General features: G+C 53.3%; 1 protein-coding gene across 1 annotated transcript in view; it reads right to left on the bottom strand.

The window, feature by feature from the left end:
* Positions 1-25,515, bottom strand: part of phpt1 (phosphohistidine phosphatase 1) — a 32,719-nt gene extending 7,204 nt beyond the window's left edge. Inside the window, exons 1-2 of the mRNA XM_072488077.1 lie at positions 25,337-25,515; positions 21,899-22,023 (exon numbers count right to left, since the gene is read on the bottom strand). Coding sequence (XP_072344178.1) covers positions 21,899-22,023; positions 25,337-25,481 — 270 coding nt within the window. The 5' untranslated portion in view covers positions 25,482-25,515. The remainder of the gene's footprint in view (positions 1-21,898; positions 22,024-25,336) is intronic.
* Between the last annotated feature and the right edge of the window lie 2,299 nt (positions 25,516-27,814).

The raw sequence follows: 27,814 nt of genomic DNA, 5'->3' as shown, positions 1-27,814 counted from the left end.
AGAGTGGTCCTAGGGTGAATGTGCTAAATTGGGGAAGGCTAATTATAACAATATTAGGTGGAAACTGAAGAACATAGATTGGGGGCGGATGTTTGAGGTTAAATCAACATCTGACATGTGGGAGGCTTTCAAGTGTCAGTTGAAAGGAATTCGGGACCTGCATGTTCCTGTGAGGAAGAAGGATAAATACGGCAAATTTCGGGAACCTTGGATAACGAGAGATAATGTAGGCCTCGTCAAAAAGAGAAAGGAGGCATTTGTCTGGGCTAAAAGGCTGGGAACAGACGAAGCCTGTGTGGAATATAAGGAAAGTAGGAAGGAACTTAAGCAAGGAGTCAGGAGGGCTAGAAGGAGTCATGAAAAGTCATTGGCAAATAGGGTTAAGGAAAATCCCAAGGCATTTTACACATACATAAAAAGCAAGAGGGTAGCCAGGGAAAGGGTTGGCCCACTGAAGGATAGGCAAGGGAATCTATGTGTGGAGCCAGAGGAAATGGGTGAGGTACTAAATTAATACTTTGCATCAGTATTCACCAAAGAGAAGGAATTGGTGGATGTTGAGTCTGGAGAAGGGTGTGTAGATAGCCTGGGTCACATTGAGATCCAAAAAGAAGACCTGTTGGGCGTCTTGAAAAATATTACGGTAGATAAGTCGATTTCGGCGGGAGAACAGCTGATGAGTCAGTTTCAGCGGGAGCAGTGCGGAAGTGGTTGCTGGGAGGTAAGTCTGTCCTTTAAAAGCACTTGTCTTTGCAGGGGCAGGCCAGTCGATTTTGGCGGGAGTGGAGCTGGCTGGTTAGTCAATTTCAGCAGGAGCTGAGAATTTTTATTTTTTTTTAAATTAGTGTTTTAGGCGGGAACAGGAAGTCGACCCGCGGACGTCTGGGAAGACCCTCACCAATAAATTCTGGTGGAGAGGAAACCCGAGACACTACACGTGTAGTGTCTCCCACCCGCCCTCCTCCTCTAACCTAACAATAAAACCCATTGGTCTGAGGTAAGTACCATATTTTATTATATTATTATTATTTTTTTGTTAGCCAGATCTTGGTAGAAAGTTAGAGGAATGGCAGGGAAGGGAGTGCAATGTTCCTCCTGCAGGATGTTTGAGGTGAGGGATGCAGTTAGTGTCCCTGCTGATTTTAGCTGCAGGAAGTGCTGCCATCTCCAGCTCCTCCAAGACCGAGTTAGGGAACTGGAGCTGGAGTTGGAAGAACTTCGGATCATTCGGGAGGCAGAAGGGGTCATAGATAGCAGCTTCAGGGAATTAGTTACACCAAAGATTGGAGATAGGTGGGTAACTGTAAGAGGGACTGGGAAAAAGCAGTCAGTGCAGGGATCCCCTGCGGTCGTTCCCCTGAGAAACAAGTATACCGCTTTGGATACTTGTGGGGGGGACGACTTACCAGGGGTAAGCCATGGGGTACGGGCCTCTGGCACGGAGTCTGTCCCTGTTGCTCAGAAGGGAAGGGGGGAGAGGAGCAGAGCATTAGTAATTGGGGACTCTATAGTCAGGGGCACAGATAGGAGATTTTGTGGGAGCGTGAGAGACTCACGTTTGGTATGTTGCCTCCCAGGTGCAAGGGTACGTGATGTCTCGGATCGTGTTTTCCGGGTCCTTAGGGGGGGAGGGGGAGCAGCCCCAAGTCGTGGTCCACATTGGCACTAACGACATAGGTAGGAAAGGGGACAAGGATGTCAGGCAGGCTTTCAGGGAGCTAGGATGGAAGCTCAGAACTAGAACAAACAGAGTTGTTCTCTCTGGGTTGTTGCCCGTGCCACGTGATAGTGAGATGAGGAATAGGGAGAGAGAGCATTTAAACACGTGGCTACAGGGATGGTGCAGGCGGGAGGGATTCAGATTTCTGGATAACTGGGGCTCTTTCTGGGGAAGGTGGGACCTCTACAGACAGGATGGTCTACATCTGAACCTGAGGGGCACAAATATCCTGGGGGGGAGATTTGTTAGTGCTCTTTGGGGGGGTTTAAACTAATGCAGCAGGGGCATGGGAACCTGGATTGTAGTTTTAGGGTAAGGGAGAATGAGAGTATAGAGGTCAGGAGCACAGATTTGACGTCGCAGGAGGGGGCCAGCGTTCAGGTAGGTGGTTTGAAGTGTGTCTACTTCAATGCCAGGAGTATACGAAACAAGGTAGGGGAACTGGCAGCATGGGTTGGTACCTGGGACTTCGATGTTGTGGCCATTTCGGAGACATGGATAGAGCAGGGACAGGAATGGATGTTGCAGGTTCCGGGGTTTAGGTGTTTTAGTAAGCTCAGAGAAGGAGGCAAAAGAGGGGGAGGTGTGGCGCTGCTAGTCAAGAGCAGTATTACGGTGGCGGAGAGGATGCTAGATGGGGACTCTTCTTCCGAGGTAGTATGGGCTGAAGTTAGAAACAGGAAAGGAGAGGTCACCCTGTTGGGAGTTTTTTATAGGCCTCCTAATAGTTCTAGGGATGTAGAGGAAAGGATGGCGAAGATGATTCTGGATAAGAACGAAAGTAACAGGGTAGTTATTATGGGAGACTTTAACTTTCCAAATATTGACTGGAAAAGATATAGTTCGAGTACAATAGATGGGTCGTTTTTTGTACAGTGTGTGCAGGAGGGTTTCCTGAAACAATATGTTGACAGGCCAACAAGAGGCGAGGCCACGTTGGATTTGGTTTTGGGTAATGAACCAGGCCAGGTGTTGGATTTGGAGGTAGGAGAGCACTTTGGGGACAGTGACCACAATTCAGTGACGTTTACGTTAATGATGGAAAGGGATAAGTATACACCGCAGGGCAAGCGTTATAGCTGGGGGAAGGGCAATTATGATGCCATTAGACGTGACTTGGGGGGGATAAGGTGGAGATGTAGGCTGCAAGTGTTGGGCACACTGGATAAGTGGGGCTTGTTCAAGGATCAGCTACTGCGTGTTCTTGATAAGTATGTACCGGTCAGACAGGGAGGAAGGCGTCGAGCGAGGGAACCGTGGTTTACCAAGGAAGTGGAATCTCTTGTTAAGAGGAAGAAGGAGGCCTATGTGAAGATGAGGTGTGAAGTTTCGGTTGGGGCGATGGATAGTTACAAGGTAGCGAGGAAGGATCTAAAGAGAGAGCTAAGACGAGCAAGGAGGGGACATGAGAAGTATTTGGCAGGAAGGATCAAGGAAAACCCAAAAGCTTTCTATAGGTATGTCAGGAATAAGCGAATGACTAGGGAAAGAGTAGGACCAGTCAAGGACAGGGATGGGAAGTTGTGTGTGGAGTCTGAAGAGATAGGCGAGATACTAAATGAATATTTTTCGTCAGTATTCACTCAGGAAAAAGATAATGTTGTGGAGGAGAATGCTGAGCCCCAGGCTAATAGAATAGATGGCATTGAGGTACGTAGGGAAGAGGTGTTGGCAATTCTGGACAGGCTGAAAATAGATAAGTCCCCGGGACCTGATGGGATTTATCCTAGGATTCTCTGGGAGGCCAGGGAAGAGGTTGCTGGACCTTTGGCTTTGATTTTTATGTCATCATTGGCAACAGGAATAGTGCCAGAGGACTGGAGGGCAGCAAATGTGGTCCCTTTGTTCAAAAAGGGGAGCAGAGACAACCCCGGCAACTATAGACCGGTGAGCCTCACGTCTGTAGTGGGTAAAGTCTTGGAGGGGATTATAAGAGACAAGATTTATAATCATCTAGATAGGAATAATATGATCAGGGATAGTCAGCATGGCTTTGTGAAGGGTAGGTCATGCCTCACAAACCTTATTGAGTTCTTTGAGAATCTGACTGAACAGGTAGACGAGGGTAGAGCAGTTGATGTGGTGTATATGGATTTCAGCAAAGCGTTTGATAAGGTTCCCCACGGTAGGCTATTGCAAAAAATACGGAGGCTGGGGATTGAGGGTGATTTAGAGATGTGGATCAGAAATTGGCTAGCTGAAAGAAGACAGAGGGTGGTGGTTGATGGGAAATGTTCAGAATGGAGTACAGTCACAAGTGGAGTACCACAAGGATCTGTTCTGGGGCCGTTGCTGTTTGTCATTTTTATCAATGACCTAGAGGAAGGCGCAGAAGGGTGGGTGAGTATATTTGCAGACGATACTAAAGTCGGTGGTGTTGTCGATAGTGTGGAAGGATGTAGCAGGTTACAGAGGGATATAGATAAGCTGCAGAGCTGGGCTGAGAGGTGGCAAATGGAGTTTAATGTAGAGAAGTGTGAGGTGATTCACTTTGGAAGGAATAACAGGAATGCGGAATATTTGGCTAATGGTAAAGTTCTTGAAAGTGTGGATGAGCAGAGGGATCTAGGTGTCCATGTACATAGATTCCTGAAAGTTGCCACCCAGGTTGATAGGGTTGTGAAGAAGGCCTATGGAGTGTTGGCCTTTATTGGTAGAGGGATTGAGTTCCGGAGTCGGGAGGTCATGTTGCAGCTGTACAGAACTCTGGTACGGCCGCATTTGGAGTATTGCGTACAGTTCTGGTCACCGCATTATAGGAAGGACGTGGAGGCTTTGGAGCGGGTGCAGAGGAGATTTACCAGGATGTTCCCTGGTATGGAGGGAAAATCTTATGAGGAAAGGCTGATGGACTTGAGGTTGTTTTCGTTGGAGAGAAGAAGGTTAAGAGGAGACTTAATAGAGGCATACAAAATGATCAGGGGGTTGGGTAGGGTGGACAGTGAGAGCCTTCTCCCGCGGATGGAAATGGCTGGCACGAGGGGACATAGCTTTAAACTGAGGGGTAATAGATATAGGACAGAGGTCAGAGGTAGGTTCTTTACGCAAAGAGTGGTGAGGCCGTGGAATGCCCTACCTGCTACAGTAGTGAACTCGCCAACATTGAGGGCATTTAAAAGTTTACTGGATAAACATATGGATGATAATGGCATAGTGTAGGTTAGATGGCTTTTGTTTCGGTGCAACATCGTGGGCCGAAGGGCCTGTACTGCGCTGTATTGTTCTATGTTCTATAAGTCTCCAGGGCCTGATGGGATCAACCCCAGAATACTGAAGGAGGCTAGAGAGGAAATTGCTGAGGCCTTGACAGAAATCTTTGGACCCTCACTGTCTTCAGGTGATGACCCGGAGGACTGGAGAATAGCCAATGTTGTTCCTTTGTTTAAGAAGGGTAGCAAGGATAATCCAGGGAACTACAGGCCTGGATAGTCAGAGGCGTTTTCCCAGGGTACAGGGGTCAATTACTAGGGAGCATAGGTTTAAGGTGTGAGGGGCAAGGTTTAGAGTAGATGTACGAGGCAAGTTTTTTTACATAGAGGGTAGTGGGTGCCTGGAACTCGCTGCCGGAGGAGGTGGTGGAAGCAGGGACGATAGTGACATTTAAGGGGCATCTTGACAAATACATGAATAGGATGGGAATAGAGGGATACGGACCCAGGAAGTGTAGAAGATTGTAGTTTAGTCGGGCAGCATGGTCGTCACGGGCTTGGAGGGCCGAAGGGCCTGTTCCTGTGCTGTACTTTTCTTTGTTCTTTGTACTGGATCGGGTGGAGGTGTGGGCTTAAGTAGGGTGTTCTTTCCAAGGGCCAGTGCAAATTCGATAGGCCGAATGGCCTCCCTCTGCACTGTAAATTCTATGAAATACTCTGCACATCCGTTCCTCTTACCAAAGTGGATTACTTCATATTTTTCCAGATTTATATTCCATCCGCCATGTTCTTGCCACTCACTAAGTCTGTCCAAATCCTCCTGCAACCGCTTTGCAATTTCCTCACAACATAGAACATAGAACAATACAGCGCAGTACAGGCCCTTCGGCCCACGATGTTGCACCGAAACAAAAGCCATCTAACCTACACTATACCATTATCATCCATATGTTTATCCAATAAACTTTTAAATGCCCTCAATGTTGGCGAGTTCACTACTGTAGCAGGTAGGGCATTCCACGGCCTCACTACTCTTTGCGTAAAGAACCTACCCCTGACCTCTGTCCTATATCTATTACCCCTCAGTTTAAGGCTATGTCCCCTCGTGCTAGCCATTTCCATCCGCGGAGAAGGCTCTCACTGTCCACCCTATCTATCCCTCTGATCATTTTGTATGCCTCTATTAAGTCTCCTCTTAACCTTCTTCTCTCTAACGAAAACAACCTCAAGTCCATCAGCCTTTCCTCATAAGATTTTCCCTCCATACCAGGCAACATCCTGGTAAATCTCCTCTGCACCCGTTCCAAAGCCTCCACGTCCTTCCTATAATGCGGTGACCAGAACTGTACGCAATACTCAAATGCGGCCGTACCAGAGTTCTGTACAGCTGCAACATGACCTCCTGACTCCGGAACTCAATCCCTCTACCAATAAAGGCCAACACTCCATAGGCCTTCTTCACCACCCTATCAACCTGGGTGGCAACTTTCAGGGATCTATGTACATGGACACCTAGATCCCTCTGCTCATCCACACTTTCAAGAACTTTACCATTAGCCAAACATTCCACATTCCTGTTTTTCCTTCCAAAGTGAATCACCTCACACTTCTCTACATTAAACTCCATTTGCCACCTCTCAGCCCAGCACTGCAGCTTATCTATATCCCTCTGTAACCTGCTACTTCCTTCCACACTATCGACAACACCACCGACTTTAGTATCGTCTGCAAATTTACTCACCCACCCTTCTGCGCCTTCCTCTAGGTCATTGATAAAAATGACAAACAGCAACGGCCCCAGAACAGATCCTTGTGGTACTCCACTTGTGACAGAACTCCATTCTGAACATTTCCCATCAACCACCACCCTCTGTCTTCTTTCAGCTAGCCAATTTCTGATCCACATCTCTAAATCACCCTCAATCCCCAGCCTCCGTATTTTCTGCAATAGCCTACCGTAGGGAACCTTATCAAACGCTTTGCTGAAATCCATATACACCACATCAACTGCTCTACCCTCGTCTACCTGTTCAGTCACCTTCTCAAAGAACTCGATAAGGTTTGTGAGGCATGACCTACCCTTCACAAAGCCATGCTGACTATCCCTGATCATATTATTCCTATCTAGATGATTATAAATCTTGTCTCTTATAATCCCCTCCAAGACTTTACCCACTACACAACACACATTCCCGCCTCGCTTTGTGTCATCCGTGAACTTGGAAATATTACAGTTGGTCCCCACATCCAAATCATTAAATATATTGTGAATAGCTGGGCCCCAAGTACTGATCCTTGTGGTACTCCACTAGCCACAGCACGCCAACGTGAGAATGACCTATTTATTCCTACACTCTGTTTTGTGCCTGTTAGCCAATCTTCAATTTGTGACAGTATATTACATCCTATCCCATGTTTATATTTTTCTAATCAATCTCCTATGAGGGACTTTATCAAAAGCCTCGAGTCCAAATATACCACTTTTCTTGAAGGTCCTTTATCAATTTCATTGGTAACATTGTCAAAAAACTCCAGCAAGTTCATCAAACTGTTCAAAGATGTGCAGGTTAGGTGGATTGGCCAACCTAAATTGCCCTTAGTGTCCAAAAGGTTAGGCTTGGTTACGGGGATGGGGTGGAGGTGTGGGCTTATGTAGGTGCTCTTTCCAGGGCCGGTGCAGACTTGATGGGCAATGGCCTCCTTCTGCACTGCAAATTCTATGATTCAAACACCATTTCCTATTCATAAATCCATACTGACTATGCCCAATCAGATCATGATTGTCCAAGAGTTCATTTATCACATCCTTTATAATAGATGCCAGCATTTGCCCTCCCGCTTATGTCAGGTTAACAGGTCTGTAGTTCCCTGGGGGTGGCATGTGGCGCAATGCTTAGTACTGGGACTGCGGCGCTGAGGGCCCGGGTCACTGTCCGTGTGGAGTTTCCACATTCTCCCCATGTCAGCGTGGGTTTCACCCCCACAACCCAAAGATGTGCAGGCTAGGTGGATTGGCCACACTAAATTGCCCTTTAATTTAAAAAAAATAATAATTGGATTAAATTTATAAAATAGAAAAAAAAAGTTCTGTAGTTCCCTGTTTTCTCTCTCCCTCCCTTTGTAAATGATGGGGTGACATTTACTACCTTCCAATCAGCAGTCACCATTCCAGAATCTATAGAATTTTGGAAGATGATCACCAATGCCTCCAGATTTCCGGCGGGAGCAATGTCCAGGTGCCTGGCAGGAAGGTAAGGTTAGCTTTAAAAACTTACCTTTGCAGCTGCAGGAAGTCGGCCGTGGGGATTTCTGGGAAGATTTGTTAGTACCTGTATATAAGTTGGGTGGTTGCTAAACCTGAGACACTACACTTGTAGTGTCCCCCACCCTTCCACCTCCTCTAACCTAAGGGGATGAGTGATTATCAGGTAAGCTCTTCCTATCTTTTTCTTGTTTTATTCAGAGGGGAAGGAAGTGCAATGTTCCTCCTGCAGAATGTTTGAGGAGGAACCTCAAATTGTCCCTGCAGATTTTATCTGTGGGACGTGCACCCATCTCCAGCTCCTCAGAAACCGTGTTAGGGGAACTGGAGCTGGATGAACTTCGGATCATTCGGGATAACCAGAGGTGGTTATAGATAGTAGCTTCAGGGATGTAGTAACTTCGAAGAATAAAGATAGATGGGTGACGGTGAGAGGGGCTGGGAGGAAGCAGTCAGTACAGGGATCCCCTGTGGTCGTTCCCCTTAGTAACAAGTATACCGCTTTGGATACTGTTGTGTGTGGTGGGGGGGGGGGGGGGAAGAGAGAGAGAGAGAGAGAGGGAGAGAGAGAGAGAGAGGGGGGGGGGGAGGAGAGAGAGAGAGAGAGAGAGAGGGAGAGAGAGGGAGAGAGAGGGAGAGAGAGAGAGTGGGGGGGGGGGGGGGGGGGAGACTTACCAGGGGTAAGCCATGGGGTACAGGTCTCTGGCACAGAGTCTGTCCCTGTTGCTCAGAAGGGAAGGGGGGGAGAGGAGTAGAGTATTAGTCATTGGAGACTCCATAGTTAGTGGGCTAGATAGAGATTCTGTGGGAATGAGAGACTCGCCGTTGGTGTGTTGCTCCCAGGTGCCAGGGTCCGCGATGTCGCGGATCGTGTTTTGGGATCCTTAAGGGGGAGGGGGGAGCAGCCCCAAGTTGTGGTCCACATAGGTACCAACGACATAGGTAGGAAAAGGGACAGGGATGTAAGGCAGGAATTCAGGGAGCTAGGGTAGAAACTTAGATCTAGGACAGTTATTATCTCTGGGTTGTTACCCGTGCCACGTGCTAGCGAGACGAGGAATAGGAGAGAGAGCCAGTTGAACACGTGGCTACAGGGATGGTGCAGGAGGAGGGCTTAAGATTCCTGGATAATTGGGGCTCATTCTGGGGTAGGTGGGACCTCTACAAACGGAATGGTCTACACCTGGACCAGAGGGGTACCAATATCCTGATGGGGTATATTTGCTAATGCTCTTCGGGAGGGTTTAAACCAGATCAGCAGGGGATTGGGAACCTGAATTGTAGCTCCAGTATACAGGAGTTGAGAGTAGTGAGGTCATCAGTAAGGTTTTCAAAGTTGCAGGAGTGTACCGGCAGGCAGGTAGGTGGTTTAAAGTGTGTCTTCTTCAATGCCAGGAGCATCTGGAATAAGGTTGGTACCTGGGACTTCGATGTTGTGGCCATCTCGGAGACATGGATAGAGCAGGGACAGGAATGGTTGTTGCAGGTGCCGGGGTTGAGATATTTCAGTAAGCTCAGGGGTGGTGGTAAAAGAGGGGGAGGGGTAGCATTGTTAGTCAAGGACAGCATTACGGTGGCAGAAAGAACGTTTGATGAGGACTCGTCTACTGAGGTAGTGTGGGCTGAGGTTAGAAGCAAGAAAGGTGAGGTCACCCTGCAAGGGGTTTTCTATAGGCCTCCGAAAAGTTCCAGAGATGTAGAGGAAAGGATTGCAAAGATGATTCTGGATAGGAGTGAAAGCAACAAGGTAGTTGTTATGGGGGACTTTAACTTTCCAAATATTGACTGGAAACGCTACAGTTCACTTTAGATGGGTCCGTTTTTGTCCAATGTGTGCAGGAGGGTTTCCTGACGCAGTATGTAGATAGGCCAACAAGAGGCGAGGCCATATTGGATTTGGTACTGGGTAATGAACCAGGACAGGTGTTAGATTTGGAGGTAGGTGAGCACTTTGGTGATAGTGACCACAATTCGATTAAGTTTACTTTGGTGATGGAAAGGGATAGGTATATACCGCAGGGCAAGAGTTATATCTGGGGGAAAGGCAATTATGATGCGATGAGGCAAGACTGAGGATGCATCGGATGGAGAGGAAAACTGCAGGGGATGGGCACAATGGAAATGTGGAGCTTGTTCAAGGAACAGCTACTGCGTGTCCTTAATTAGTATGTACCTGTCAGGCAGGGAGGAAGTGGTCGAGCGAGGGAACCGTGGTTTACGAAAGCAGTTGAAACACTTGTCAAGAGGCTTATGTAAAGATGAGACGTGAAGGTTCAGTTAGGGCGCTCGAGAGTTACAAGTTAGCTAGGAAGGACCTAGAGAGAGAGCCAAGAAGAGCCAGGAGGGGGACATAAGAAGTCTTTGGCAGGTAGGATCAAGGATAACCCGAAAGCTTTCTATAGATATGTCAGGAATAAAAGAATGACTAGGGTAAGAGTAGGGCCAGTCAAGGACAGTAGTGGGAAGTTGTGCGTGGAATCCGAGAAAGGAGAGGTGCTAAATGAATATTTTTCATCAGTATTCACACAGGAAAAAGACAATGTTATCGAGGAGAATACTGAGATTCAGGCTACGAGACTAGAAGGGCTTGAGGTTCATAAGGAGGAGGTGTTAGCAATTCTGGAAAGTGTGAAAATAGATAAGTCCCCTGGGCCGGATGGGATTTATCCAAGGATTCTCTGGGAAGCTAGGGAGGAGATTGTTGAGCCTTTGGCTTTGATCTTTAAGTCATCTTTGTCTACAGGAATAGTGCCAGAAGACTGGAGGATAGCAAATGTTGCCCCCTTGTTCAAGGAGGGGAATAGAGACAACCCCGGTAACTATAGACCAGTGAGCCTTACTTCTGTTGTGGTCTTGGAAAGGTTTATAAGAGATAGGATGTATAATCATCTGGAAAGGAATAATTTGATTAGAGATAGTCAACACAGTTTTGTGAAGGATAGGTCGTGCCTCACAAAAATGTGCAGGTTAGGTGGATCGGCCATGATAAATTGCCCTTAGTGTCCAAAATTGCCCTTAGTGTTGGGTGGGGTTACTGGGTTATGGGGATAGGGTGGAGGTGTTGACCTTGGGTCGGGTGCTCTTTCCAAGAGCCGGTGCAGACTCGATGGGCCGAATGGCCTCCTTCTGCACTGTAAATTCTATGATAATCTAATCTATGATTAATCTAGGACAAAGGTTCGGCACAACATCATGGCCCGAAGGGCTTGTTCTGTGCTGTATTTTTCTATGTTCTCTATGTTCTAAACCTTACTGAGTTCTTTGAGAAGGTGACCAAACAGGTGGATGAGGGTAAAGCAGTTGATGTGGTGTACATGGATTTCAGTAAAGCGTTTGATAAGGTTCACCATGGTAGGCTATTGCAGAAAATACGGAGGCATGGGATTCAGGGTGATTTAGCAGTTTGGATCAGAAATTGGCTAGCTGGAAGAAGACAAAGGGTGGTGGTTGATGGGAAATGTTCAGCCTGGAGTCCAGTTACTAGTGGTGTACCACAAGGATCTGTTTTGGGGCCACTGCTGTTTGTCACTTTTATAAATGATCTGGAGGAGGGCGTAGAAGGATGGGTGAGTAAATTTGCAGATGACAGTAAAGTCGGTGGAGTTGTGGACAGTGCGGAAGGATGTTACAAGTTACAGAGGGACATAGATAAGCTGCAGAGCTGGGCTGAGAGGTGGCAAATGGAGTTTAATGCAGAAAAGTGATGATTCATTTTGGAAGCAATAACAGGAAGACAGAGTACTGGGCTAATGGTAAGATTCTTGGTAGTGTGGATGAGCAGAGAGATCGCGGTGTCCATGTACATAGATCCCTGAAAGTTGCCACTCAGGTTGAGAGAGTTGTTAAGAAGGCGTACGGTGTGTTAGCTTTTATTGGTAGAGGGATTGAGTTTCCGAGCCATGAGGTCATGTTGCAGCTGTACAAAACTCTGTTGCGGCCGCATTTGGAGTATTGCGTGCAATTCTGGTCGCCGCATTATAGGAAGGATGTGGAAGCATTGGAAAGGGTGCAGAGGAGATTTACCAGAATGTTGCCTGGTATGGAGGGAAGATCTTATGAGGGAAGGCTGAGGGACTTGAGGTTGTTTTCGTTAGAGAGAAGAAGGTTAAGAGGTGACTTAATTGAGGCATACAAGATGATCAGAGGATTGGATAGGGTGGACAGTGAGAGGCATTTTCCTCGGATGGTGATGTCTAGCACGAGGGGACTTAGCTTTAAATTGAGGGGAGATAGATATAGGACAGATGTCAGAGGTAGGTTCTTTACTCAGAGAGTATTAAGGGCGTGGAATGCCCTGCCTGGAACAGTAGTGGACTCACCAACACTAAGGGCATTCAAATGGTCATTGAATAGACATATGGGCGATAAGGGAAAAGTGTAGATGGACTTTAGAGTGGTTTCACAGGTCGGCGCAACATCGAGGGCCGAAGGGCCTGTACTGCGCTGTAATGTTCTATGTTCTATCTCCACCTCTACCTCTTTCAACACAGGTGCATATCAGGGTCCCGGGGACTTTTCAACTTTCAACCCCATTCATTTCTCCAATATAACCTTCTTACTTATACTAATTCCCTTCAATTTCTCATTCTCCCGAGTCCCTTGAATCTCTAACTCTGGGAAATTTCCTGTGTCTTCCTCAGTGAAAACAGACAGAAAATAATCATTTAGCCTCTCTGCCATTTCTCTATTCCCTGTTATAAATTCTCAAGACTCTGCCTTTAACGGACAAACATTTCTCTTAAACAGACACTTCCTTTTTACTTACCTACTGAAGCTTTTGCAGTCGGTTTTTATTTATTTTTTGGTAGATCTCACAGCACCAGGGATCCGGATTCAATCCCCACCATGGGTGAACGAGCGGAGTCTGCACTTTCTCCCCGCGTCTGCGTGGGTTTCCTCCGGATGCTCCGGTTTCCTCCCACAGTCCAAAGACGTGCAGGTTAGGTGGATTGGCCATGATAAATTGCCCCTCCACAAAGGCTAGTTGGGATGACAGACACGGGCTGGGGGAGTGAACTCAAGTGGGGTGTTCTTTCAGAGGGGCGGTGCAGACTCAAAGGGCTGAATGGCCCCCTCCTGCACTGTTGCTATGTTCTCCCTTTCTTTATTAGTTTCGTGATTTTCCTTTGCTGGATTCCGAAAATTTCCAATTCACAGGTTTACAACTATTTCTGGCAACTTTAACGGCCTTTTACAAAACCTTATACAATCTTTAACTTCCTTTGTCAGATATGGTTGCCCGTTTTTTTTTGGTTTTTGCATCCTGAAGGACTGTTCGTTGAAGATTGTACTTGGATCGAAGAATCAGACCCCCCCCCCAAACCCGGCCCCAGAGACCCCCACCCCCACCCCCACCCCCAACACAGACAACACCCTCCCCCAACACAGACACCACCCCCACCCCCAACAAAGACACCACCACCCACCCCCCAACACAGACACCACACCCCGAACACAGACACCATCACTCCCCCCCCAACACAGACACCACCCCCCCAATCCCAACACAGACACCACACCCCCCCCTCCAACACAGACACCACCCCCCCACCACCAACACAGACACCACCCCCCCTAAACACAGACACCACCCCCCCACCCCCAACACAGACACCACCCCAGCCCCAACACCGACCCACCCCCAACACAGACACCACCACCCCCACCAACACAGACACCACCCACCCCCAACACAGACATCACCACCCCCACCCCCAACACAGACACCACCCACCCCACCCCCAACACAGACATCACCACCCCCACCCCCAACACAGACACCCCCACCCCCCACCCCCAACACAGACACCACCCCCCCCACCCCCAACACAGACACCACCCCCCCACCCCAACACAGACACCAACCCCCACCCCCAACACAGACACCACCACCGCTCCCACCCCCAACACAGACACCATCCCCCACCCCAACACAGACACCACCACCCCCAGACACCTCCACCCCCCCCACCCCCAACACAGACACCACCCCCCCCATCCCAAACACAGACACCACAAACACCCCCCCCCAACCCAGACACCACCACCCCCCCGCCCCCAACACAGACACCACCCCCCCGCCCCCAACACAGACACCACCCCCAGCACAGACAACACCCTCCCCCACCCCAGTCCCAACACCGACCCCCTCCACCCCCAACATAGACACCACCAACCCCAACACAGACATCACCACCCCCAACACAGACACCACCAGCCCCACCCCCAACACAGACACCACCACCCCCACCCCAACACAGACACCACCACTCCCACCCCCAACACAGACACCACCCCCACCTCCCCCAACAGACACCACCCCCAACACAGACATCACCGACCCCCCCACCCCAACACAGACCCCCCCACCCCCAACAGACCCCCACACCCCCAACATAGACATCACCTACCCCACCCCCAACACAGACATCACCACCTCCACCCCCAACACAGACACCCCCACCTCCACCCCCAACAGACACCACGCCCCCCCAGACACCACTGCCCCACCCCAGCAAAGACACCACGCCCTCACCCCGAACACAGACACCATCACCATCACCCCCCACCAAACACAGACACCACCCCCCACCCCCAACACAAACACCGCCCCCCCCCGCGAACACAGACAACACCCCCCCACCCCGAACACAGACACCACCCCCCCACCCCGAACACAGACACCACCCCCCCACCCCGAACACAGACACCACCCCCCCACCCCGAACACAGACACCACCCCCCACCCCGAACACAGACCACCCCCAACACAGACCACCCCCCACCCCCAACACAGACACCACCCACCCCACCCTCAACACAGTCACCACCCCCCCACCCCCAACACAGACACCACCCCCAACACAGACACCACCGCCCCCCCACCCTCAACACAGACACCACCACCCACACCCCCACCACAGACACCACCGCCCCCCCACCCCCAACACAGACACCACCACCCACACCCCCAACACAGACACCACCACCCGCTCCCACCCCCAACACAGACACCATCCCCCACCCCAACACAGACACCACCACCCCCAGACACCTCCACCCCCCCCACCCCCAACACAGACACCACCCCCCCCATCCCAAACACAGACACCACAAACACCCCCCCCCAACCCAGACACCACCACCCCCCCGCCCCCAACACAGACACCACCCCCCCGCCCCCAACACAGACACCACCCCCAGCACAGACAACACCCTCCCCCACCCCAGTCCCAACACCGACCCCCTCCACCCCCAACATAGACACCACCAACCCCAACACAGACATCACCACCCCCAACACAGACACCACCAGCCCCACCCCCAACACAGACACCACCACCCCCACCCCAACACAGACACCACCACTCCCACCCCCAACACAGACACCACCCCCACCTCCCCCAACAGACACCACCCCCAACACAGACATCACCGACCCCCCCACCCCAACACAGACCCCCCCACCCCCAACAGACCCCCACACCCCCAACATAGACATCACCTACCCCACCCCCAACACAGACATCACCACCTCCACCCCCAACACAGACACCCCCACCTCCACCCCCAACAGACACCACGCCCCCCCAGACACCACTGCCCCACCCCAGCAAAGACACCACGCCCTCACCCCGAACACAGACACCATCACCATCACCCCCCCCCAAACACAGACACCACCCCCCACCCCCAACACAAACACCGCCCCCCCCCGCGAACACAGACAACACCCCCCCACCCCGAACACAGACACCACCCCCCCACCCCGAACACAGACACCACCCCCCCACCCCGAACACAGACACCACCCCCCCACCCCGAACACAGACACCACCCCCCACCCCGAACACAGACCACCCCCAACACAGACCACCCCCCACCCCCAACACAGACACCACCCACCCCACCCTCAACACAGTCACCACCCCCCCACCCCCAACACAGACACCACCCCCAACACAGACACCACCGCCCCCCCACCCTCAACACAGACACCACCACCCACACCCCCACCACAGACACCACCGCCCCCCCACCCCCAACACAGACACCACCACCCACACCCCCAACACAGACACCACCCCCCCCAACACAGACACCAACCCCCACCCCCAACACAGACACCACCACCCCTCCCACCCCCAACCCCACCCCCAACAGACACCATCCCCCACCCCAACAGACACCACCCCCCCCCACAGACACCTCAACCCCCCCCACCCCCAACACAGACATCACCCCCCCCACCCCAAACACAGACACCACAAACACCCCCCCCAAATCCAACACAGACACCACCACCCCCCCCGCCCCCAAAACAGACACCACCCCCCACCCCCAACACAGACAACATCCCCCCGCCCCCAACACAGACACCACCCCCAACACAGACAACACCCTCCCCCACCCCAGCCCCAACACCGACCCCCTCCACCCCCAACACAGACATCACCACCCCCAACACAGACACCACCACCCCCACCCCCAACACAGACACCACCACCCCCACCCCCCAACACACACCACCACCCCCACCCCCAACACAGACACCACCACCCCCACCCCAACACAGACACCACCCACCCCCAACACAGACACCACCCCCACCTCCCCCAACAGACACCACCCCCAACACAGACATCACCAACCCCCCCCCACCCCAACACAGACCCTCCCCACCCCAACAGACCCCCCCACCCCCAAAATAGACCCCCCACACCCCCAACATAGAACCCCACACCCCCAACATAAACCACCCCACCCCCAACATAAACCACCCCACCCCAACACAGACACCACGCCCCCCCCTCAGACACCACCGCCCCACCCCCAGCAAAGACACCACACCCTCACCCCGAACACAGACACCATCATCATCACCCCCCCAACACAGACACCACCCCCCCCACCCCCCAAAACAGACACCACCCCCCCCACAGACACCACCCCCCCCACAGACACCACCCCCTCCACCACCAACACAGACACCACCCCCACACCCCCAACACAGACATCACCTCCCCACCCCCAACACAGACACCAACCCCCAACCCACAACACAGACAACACCACCCCCCCCCCCCACAGACACCACCGCCCCACCCCCAACAAAGACACCACCACCTCCCCCAACACAGACACCACACCCTCACCCCGAATACAGACACCATCACCCCCCCAACACAGACACCCCCCCCCCGTGAACAGACACCACCCCCCCTCCCACGAACAAAGACACCACCACTCCCACCCCCAACACAGACACCACCAACCCCACCCCCAACAGACACCACCCCCCCACCCCCAACACAGACACCACCCCCCCACCCCCAACAGACACCACCCCCACAGACACCACCCCCCACGCCCAACACACACCACCCCCCACCACCCCCAACACACAGCACCCCCCACCCCAACACACAGCACCCCCCCCACCCCCAAAAGACACCCCCCAACACAGACACCACCACCCCCACCCCCAACACAGACACCACCCTCCCCCTCCCCAACACAGACCCTCCCCCTCCCCAACACAGACACCCCCACACCCCCAACACAGACACTCCAACCCCCCCCCAACACAGACAACCCCCACACAGACATGACCCCCCTCCCCAACAGACACCCCACCCCCACCCCAACACAGGCACCACCACCCCCAACACAGACACCCCCAACACAGACACCCCCCAACACAGACACCTCCCCCACCCCCCAACACAGACACCAACCCCCCACCCCAACACAGACACCTCCCCAACAGACACCACACCCCACCCACAAAGACACCACCCCCCACACCCAACACAGACCCCCCCCCACCCCCAACACAGACACCATTTCCCCCACCGTCAACACAGACACGACCCCCCCGTCCTTCCTCCCCACACACACACCGGCCCCCCACCCCGCCCTCCCCAGACACACACTCCCCTGCCCCCACACACCGACACACCCCAACATAGACACACAACCCCGCCCCCACACAGACACCCCACCCCCGCCCACACACAGACACCTCCCGGCCCCCACACCCCCCGACATAGACACACATCCCCCGCCCCCACAGAGACACACAACCCCCGCCCCCACAGAGACACCCCCCACACACAGACACCTCCCCACCCCCACAGAGACACCCCCCACACACAGACACCTCCCCACCCCCACACCGACACCTCCCTGCCCCCACACCTCCCCGCCCCCACACCTCCCCCACATCCTCACACCTCCCGCCCCCACACAGACACACCTCCCCGCCCCCACACAGACACACCTCCCCGCCCCCACACAGACACACCTCCCCGCCCCCACAGACACGCCTCCCCGCCCCCACACAGACACGCCTCCCCGCCCCCACACAGACACGCCTCCCCGCCCCCACACAGACACGCCTCCCCGCACCACACAGACACGCCTCCCCGCCCACACAGACACGCCTCCCCGCCCCCACACAGACACGCCTCCCCGCCCCCACACAGACACGCCTCCCCGCCCCCACACAGACACGCCTCCCCGCCCCCACACAGACACGCCTCCCCACCCCCACACAGACACGCCTCCCCGCCCCCACACAGACACGCCTCCCCGCCCCCACACAGACACACCTCCCCGCCCCCACACAGACACACCTCCCCGCCCCCACACAGACACACCTCCCCGCCCTCACACAGACACGCCTCCCCGCCCCCACACAGACACACCTCTCCACCCTCACACACACACGCCTCCCCGCCCCCACACAGACACACCTCCCCACCCCCACACACACGCCTCCCCGCCCCCACACAGACACGCCTCCCCGCCCCCACACAGACACACCTCCCCGCCCCCACACAGACACGCCTCCCCGCCCCCACACACACGCCTCCCCGCCCCCACACAGACACACCTCCCCACCCCCACACACACACGCCTCCCCGCCCCCACACAGACACGCCTCCCCGCCCCCACACAGACACGCCTCCCCGCCCCCACACAGACACACCTCCCCGCCCCCACACAGACACACCTCCCCGCCCCCACACAGACACACCTCCCCGCCCCCACACAGACACACCTCCCCGCCCCCACACAGACACCTCCCCGCCCCCACACACACACCTCCCCGCCCCCACACACACACCTCCCCGCCCCCACACACACCTCCCCGCCCCCACACACACACCTCCCCGCCCCCACACACACACCTCCCCGCCCCCACACACACACCTCCCCGCCCACACAGACACACCACCCCGCCCCCACACACACACCTCCCCGCCCCCACACACACACCTCCCCGCCCCCACACAGACACACCTCCCCGCCCACAGACACGCCTCCCCGCCCACACAGACACGCCTCCCCGCCCCCACACACACATACCTCCCCACCCCCCACACACACACCTCCCCGCCCCCCACACACACCTCCCCGCCCCCCCACACACACCTCCCCGCCCCCACACACACCTCCCCGCCCCCACACACACCTCCCCGCCCCCACACACCTCCCCGCCCCCCACACACACCTCCCCGCCCCCCACACACACATACCTCCCCGCCCCCCACACACACCTCCCCGCCCCCCACACACACATACCTCCCCGCCCCCCACACACACCTCCCCGCCCCCCCACACACACCTCCCCGCCCCCCCACACACACCTCCCCGCCCCCACACACACACCTCCCCGCCCCCACACACACACCTCCCCGCCCCCACACACACACCTCCCCGCCCCCACACACACACCTCCCCGCCCCCACACACACACCTCCCCGCCCCCACACACACACCTCCCCACCCCCACACCTCCACGCCCCCACACCCTCTCACCTCCCCGCCCCCACACCCTCACACCTCCCCGCCCCCACACCTCCCCGCCCCCACACCCCCCCCCCCACAGACACACACCCGGCCCCCCCCCAGACACCGACACACAACCTGACACAGAGACCCCCCCCGCCCCAAACAGACACCCCCCACACACACACACACACTCACACTGCCCCCACGCCACGCACAACCGCGCTCACCCCCGCCACAACATGCATACACTCGCCTCTGCCCAACAGATGCCCCGCCCCACCCCTCCTACAGAAAACCCCGGTTCTCCCTCCACATGTGCACTCCTGCCCCTCTTTCACGTACATACCCAGTCCCCCCCACCCTCCCAGACCCCCCACCCCCCTCCATGCACACACACGTACCCCCACACACACTCACAGGCGTGTCCCCTCAGTCACACACAGATCTTCACACATGCCCATAATAATACACACCAACAGCCTGCCTGAACCCATTTACATCACAGAATCAGTCTCAGTTGAGTACTGTCACACAAAGCAAGTAACACATATACTGCACGTACTGACCCCTGCATGCTGCCCGGTGTCGGCATCGCCCCGCCCCCCAGGCACTGACCAGTGCCACCCTCTTTGCGCTGTCTGGTGTCTGCACCCCTTCGCCAAGCTGCTTGAGGGAATGACTTCAGTGCAGAGAGGGGGTCTGTAAAGTGGAGAAAAGGGGATCACTATCCAGGGAGCCCTCCTGCTAACATATATCAGGTGAGAATGTGGTTGGATGACCTCAGTTAAACAGCCTGCCATTTTCTTTCAAGGGTGCAGGAAGATCTGTCAGGCAGCCGCTCAGGCATATCAGAATTAATTGGTGCAATGAAGGCACTGAGTGTATTGTAGCCAAATTATCACATGATGCAAAAATAGGTTGGAATGTAAGTTGTGAGGAAGATACAAAGAATCTGAAAAAGGATAAAGATTGATTCAGTGAGTGGGTAAACGATTGGCAAAGTATAATGTGGGAAAATGTAATGATCACTTTGGGAGGACTAGAAAATCAGAATATTATTTAAATGTAGAGAGGTTTCAGAATGTTGCAGTGGAGAGATCTGGGTGTCCTTGTGTGTGAATCACAAAAAGTCAATATGCAGATAGAGCAAGTGATTAGAAAGGCTGAGGAACGCTGGCCTTTATTGGAAGGGAGGGTGAGGTATAAAAGGCGGTCTCGCTACAACTATACAACTAGGCATTGGTGAGACCACATCTGGATACTGTGTACAATTCTGATCTCCTTACCCGAGGAGGGACGGAGTCGCATTGGAAACAGTTCAGAGAAGGTTCACGTGGGATGAAGAGATTGTTTTATGGGGAAAGGTTTAGCAGGCTGGGGCCCGTACTCATTGGAGTTTAGAACAGTGAGAGATGATCTTAATGAAAGATATAAAATTCTGAGGGGACACTGGACAGGCTTGGTGCTGACTGAATATTTCTCTCATGGGGGAACCTAGAACTATGGGACACAGCTTCAAAATAAAGGGTCTTCCATTTTAGACAGAGATGAGGAGGAATTTCTTCTCAGAAAGGGTCGTTACGTCTTTTATAGTCCGATCCTGTACTCATCGGGTGTGCACACGCACCCTCCCCCAATCAGTGCACATATGTATCCCTTTCCCATAGGTGACCATAGACACACACACCCCAACCCCACACAGTTATATACCCCTGTACCTTCCTTAATCAGGGAGTGCTTGATGATTATCTACAGTGGGATGCCTGCCTGATCTCTGCTCTCTATCTGAAGGGTTGAACTAAATTAAATCAGCTAATTTAACACAAGCCAAGAACACCACTTCTTCTCCTCAGGATGATGTTTAACAGTGAACACTGTCTCCAGCCCCTGACCAAGGGACATGCAGCTCTTCTTGTTCATTTTCCCCAGATTGTTTTACAATAAACTGCATGTCCCCTCTGTACTTACCATGGAGTATCCATACACGGTGATCTTTTTCTCTGCGCTATTGTGGTTAATTCGACCTCCGCCTTGGCACTCACAATGCAGACCCAGTTTCTCAATCGAGGTCGACACCTGATCATAGATGTCAGCTGTGGTTGCAGTAAAACACAAAACAGTTTCAGGACTGGAGGGACTACATTCACCTAACCACTTTCAATTATTCTATTTCCTCCCAGAATATGGTTATTCCATCCAATATTTCACTCTCCTCCTCCTGCACTACACTGTCTGCCTCATCCCTCTCTGAAAGCAGTCGCCAAGTGTTCATTCAGAACAATCCACAAGTGCTGCCTCAAGTGATTTTTGATCTCGGAGTGACCCAACTCTTTTCTTATTTAAGTCCCCCCTCTTCATTTATTCATAAAACACCTTTGGGTTCTCCTTCATTTTACTTGCTGATATTTTTCATGCGCTCGCTTTGTTTTAATTTCACTCCTGCACTGTTAGCCTGTAGGTTTTCTACAGCATTGAGCATCTGACATAAAGCTTCTTTATTCCACACCATATTCTCTTCGACATTCAGTGGCTTAACCTCATTTATTAGTGGGAACGTATTCTGCACCCCTTCTAGCACCTCCTCGAGTGCCCCCCATTGCTCTGGCACTAGTTGTCTTCAGGTGGCAACTGTTTCCAGTCCATTTTTGACAAGTCACATCTCAATAAACTTTACCTACCCCCAGTTTAAAACTCTCCTCATAGAATGATTCCAGCACTGGAGGTCAGTGTGTCCTTCAAGCCCATGCTGGCTCTGTGAAAGGACAAATCGCCTGATCCCACATTCGCACTCTTTCCCCATAACCCTGCAATCATTTCTACAGATAACTGCCCAATTCCTTTTTGAAAGCTTAGATCGAATCCAGATTCTAACCACTCGCTGTGTGAATCTGTCTCCGCCTCACTCTCAGACAGGACATTCCAGATCCTAACCACTCACTGTGTGAACCTGTCTCCTCCTCACTCTCAGACAGAACATTCCAGATCCTAATCACTCGCTGTGTGAATCTGTCTCCGCCTCACTCTCAGAGAACATTCCAGATCCTAACCACTCGCTGTGCAAAATGGTTTTTGCTCAATTACCCACTGCTTATAGAACATAGAACATAGAACAATACAGCGCAGTACAGGCCCTTCGGCCCACGATGTTGCACCGAAACAAAAGCCATCTAACCTACACTATACCATTATCATCCATATGTTTATCCAATAAACTTTTAAATGCCCTTAATGTTGGCGAGTTCACTACCGTAGCAGGTAGGGCATTCCACGGCCTCACTACTCTTTGCGTAAAGAACCTACCCCTGACCTCTGTCCTATATCTATTACCCCTCAGTTTAAGGCTATGTCCCCTCGTGCTAGCCATTTCCATCCGCGGGAGAAGGCTCTCACTGTCCACCCTATCTAACCCTCTGATCATTTTGTATGCCTCTATTAAGTCTCCTCTTAACCTTCTTCTCTCTAACGAAAACAACCTCAAGTCCATCAGCCTTTCCTAATAAGATTTTCCCTCCATACCAGGCAACATCCTGGTAAATCTCCTCTGCACCCGTTCCAAAGCCTCCACGTCCTTCCTATAATGCGGTGACCAGAACTGTACGCAATACTCCAAATGCGGCCGTACCAGAGTTCTGTACAGCTGCAACATGACCTCCTGACTCCGGAACTCAATCCCTCTACCAATAAAGGCCAACACTCCATAGGCCTTCTTCACCACCCTATCAACCTGGGTGGCAACTTTCAGGGATCTATGTACATGGACACCTAGATCCCTCTGCTCATCCACACTTTCAAGAACTTTTCCATTAGCCACATATTCCACATTCCTGTTTTTCCTTCCAAAGTGAATCACCTTCTTTTGCCAATTGACTAAAATTGATGCTAATTCTCGATCACTTCAATGGAAACAATTTCTCCCCGACCACTCTGTCCAGCCGCCTCATAATTTTGAATCCTTCTATCAAATATCCACTCAGCCTTCTCTTCGCCAAGGAAAACAGCTTTCTCCAATCTATCCTCATAACTAAATTTCCTCATCCCTGGAACAATTCTAGTCAATCTTTTCTGCACTCTCTCTAATGCCTTCCCAAAGTGTGCAGCCCAGAACTGGACACAATATTCCAGCAAAGGCTGAACCTGTGTTTTATACAAGTTTAATATAACATCCTTGCTCTTGTACTCTTTGCCCTGATTAATAAAGTCCAGGATACTGTATGCTGTATTAACCAATCCATTCTGTCCAGACCACTCATTATCTCGAACTTTTGCATCAAGTCTCCCCCTCCAACTTCTGTTCTCCAAGGCAAACGAGCACAGCTTCTCCAAACAATCCAGCTAACTGAAGTGTCTCATTCCCAGAACCATTCTCTCAATCTTTACTGTGCTCTAATACCTTCGCATATTTCCTAAAGTATGGTGCCAGAATTAGACAGTGCTCCTGTTGAAGTTGAGCCAGGAGCTGCAGTCACCATCCTGACTTGGAAATATATCAGCCGTTCCTGCACTGTCCTCGGTTAAAATCCTGGAACTCCCTCCCTAACAGCACCGTGGATGGACCTACACCACATGGACTGCAGCGGCTCAAGACAGTGCCTCATCCCCCTGTCCCCTCCTGAGGGGGTTATTTAGGGCTGGGCCGTGAATGCTGCTCCTGAGACAGGGGCACCCCCTCACCCTCCTGAGGGGGTTATTTAGGGCTGGGCAGTAAATGGTGTTCCTGAGCCAGTGACACTCCTCCTGAGGGGGTATTTAGGGCTGGGCAGTGAATTCTGCTCCTGAGCCAGTGACACTCCTCCTGAGGGGGTATTTAGGGCTGGGCAGTGAATTCTGCTCCTGAGCCAGTGACACTCCTCCTGAGGGGGTATTTAGGGCTGGGCAGTGAATTCTGCTCCTGAGCCAGTGACACTCCTCCTGAGGGGGTATTTAGGGCTGGGCAGTAAATGGTGTTCCTGAGCCAGTGACACTCCTCCTGAGGGGGTATTTAGGGCTGAGCAGTGAATGCTGTCCCTGCGCCAGGGACACCTCCCTCCTAAGGGGGTATTTAGGGCTGGGCAGTGAATTCTGCTCCTGAGTCAGTGACTCTCCTCCTGGGGGGGTTATTTAGGGCTGGGCAGTGAATTCTGCTCCTGCGCCAGGGACACCTCCCTCCTAAGGGGGTATTTAGGGCTGGGCAGTGAATGCGGTTCCTGCCACTGGGATATTCCCCTCCTGAGGGGGTATTTAGGGCTGGGCAGTGAATTCTGCTCCTGAGCCAGGGACACCTCCCTCCTGAGGGGGTATTTAGGGCTGGGCAGTGAATTCTGCTCCTGCGCCAGGGACACCTCCCTCCTGAGGGGGTATTTAGGGCTGGGTAGACAATAACATCTGTTCTATTCCGCTGCCCCAGGGCCCACAAATCCCCGGTATTACCGTGATACTCAGCAGAAGCCCACCCCCGCACGATGTCCTTCTCTGCGCCGCTGTCGTCGTCCTGCGAAACCCGGATTAAAACATATTTAAAAATCCCGCTCGGGTCAATCTTCACATCGTCCACAGATTGCAGATCGGCCGCCATGACAGTCCGTGAGCATGCGCACACCGCCTCAGGAGGCGGCCCACGCTGGACATGCGCAGAGGAACCGCCCGTCGAGCATGCGCAGAATGACTCACGCCGCCACACCGTCAGATTCTCCTCATTCGCCAAAGGGGCAGCAGCGAGACTGGTTAGGGCTGAGTGAGTGATTGAGCACCGAGCACCCATAAAAACATCATTCAGCACCCAAAAAATACCATGCAGCATCCATACATCACCCAGGAAAACACCCAGCGCCCAGTAAAACACACAGCGCCCAGGAAAACACCCAGCACCCAGGAAAACACACAGCGCCCAGGAAAACACACAGCGCCCAGGAAAACACCCAGCGCCCAGGAAAACACCCAGCACCCAGGAAAACACCCAGCGCCCAGGAAAACAACCAGCGCCCAGGAAAACACACAGCGCCCAGGAAAACACACAGCACCCAGGAAAACACACAGCGCCCAGGAAAACACACAGCGCCCAGGAAAACACACAGCACCCAGGAAAACACCCAGCACCCAGGAAAACACACAGCGCCCAGGAAAACACACAGCGCCCAGGAAAACACCCAGCGCCCAGGAAAACACCCAGCTCCCAGGAAAACACCCAGCGCCCAGGAAAACACCCAGCGCCCAGTAAAACACACAGCGCCCAGGAAAACACACAGCGCCCAGGAAAACACCCAGCGCCCAGGAAAACACCCAGCGCCCAGGAAAACACCCAGCGCCCAGGAAAACACACAGCGCCCAGGAAAACACCCAGCGCCCAGGAAAACACCCAGCGCCCAGGAAAACACCCAGCGCCCAGTAAAACACACAGCGCCCAGGAAAACACACAGCGCCCAGGAAAACACCCAGCGCCCAGGAAAACACCCAGCGCCCAGGAAAACACACAGCGCCCAGGAAAACACCCAGCGCCCAGGAAAACACCCAGCTCCCAGGAAAACACCCAGCGCCCAGGAAAACACCCAGCACCCAGGAAAACACCCAGCGCCCAGGAAAACACCCAGCGCCCAGGAAAACACCCAGCGCCCAGTAAAACACCCAGCGCCCAGGAAAACACCCAGCGCCCAGTAAAACACCCAGCGCCCAGGAAAACACCCAGCGCCCAGGAAAACACCCAGCACCCAGGAAAACACCCAGCGCCCAGGAAAACACACAGCGCCCAGGAAAACACACAGCGCCCAGGAAAACACCCAGCACCCAGGAAAACACCCAGCGCCCAGGAAAACACCCAGCGCCCAGGAAAACACACAGCGCCCAGGAAAACACCCAGCACCCAGGAAAACACACAGCGCCCAGGAAAACACCCAGCACCCAGGAAAACACCCAGCATCCAAGAAAACACCCAGCACCCGGGAAAACACACAGGGTGCAAGAAAACACCCAGCACCCAGGAAAACACCCAGCGCCCAGGAAAACTCCCAGCACCCAGGAAAACACCCAGCACTCAGGAAAACACACAGCACACGGGAAAACACCCGCCGCCCAGGAAAACACACAGCGCCCAGGAAAACACACAGCACCCAGGAAAACACCCAGCACCCGGGAAAACACCCAGCACCCGGGAAAACACCCAGCATCCAGGAAAACACACAGCACCCAGGAAAACACCCAGCGCCCAGGAAAACGCCCAGCGCCCAGGAAAACACCCAGCGCCCGGGAAAACACACAGCGCCCGGGAAAACACCCAGCGCCCGGGAAAACACACAGCGCCCGTGAAAACACCCAGCACCCGGGAAAACACCCAGCACCCAGGAAAACACACAGCGCCCAGGAAAACACCCAGCGCCCAGGAAAACACCCAGCACCCGGGAAAACACACAGCGCCCAGGAAAACACCCAGCACCCAGGAAAACACAGAGCGCCCAGGAAAACACCCAGCGCCCAGGAAAACACCCAGCGCCCAGGAAAACACCCAGCACCCAGGAAAACACACAGCGCCCAGGAAAACACCCAGCACCCAGGAAAACACCCAGCATCCAAGAAAACACCCAGCACCCGGGAAAACACACAGGATGCAAGAAAACACCCAGCACCCAGGAAAACACCCAGCGCCCAGGAAAACTCCCAGCACCCAGGAAAACACCCAGCACCCAGGAAAACACACAGCACACGGGAAAACACCCGCCGCCCAGGAAAACACACAGCGCCCAGGAAAACACCCAGCACCCAGGAAAACACCCAGCACCCGGGAAAACACCCAGCGCCCAGGAAAACACCCAGCACCCAGGAAAACACCCAGCACCCGGGAAAACACCCAGCACCCGGGAAAACACCCAGCATCCAGGAAAACACACAGCACCCAGGAAAACACCCAGCGCCCAGGAA

Source organism: Scyliorhinus torazame, chromosome 22 (assembly GCF_047496885.1).
Source record: "Scyliorhinus torazame isolate Kashiwa2021f chromosome 22, sScyTor2.1, whole genome shotgun sequence".
Classification (NCBI taxonomy): domain Eukaryota; kingdom Metazoa; phylum Chordata; class Chondrichthyes; order Carcharhiniformes; family Scyliorhinidae; genus Scyliorhinus; species Scyliorhinus torazame.
The sequence above is the reverse complement of the archived record's forward strand: the minus strand, read 5'-3'. Positions and strand labels throughout refer to the sequence as shown.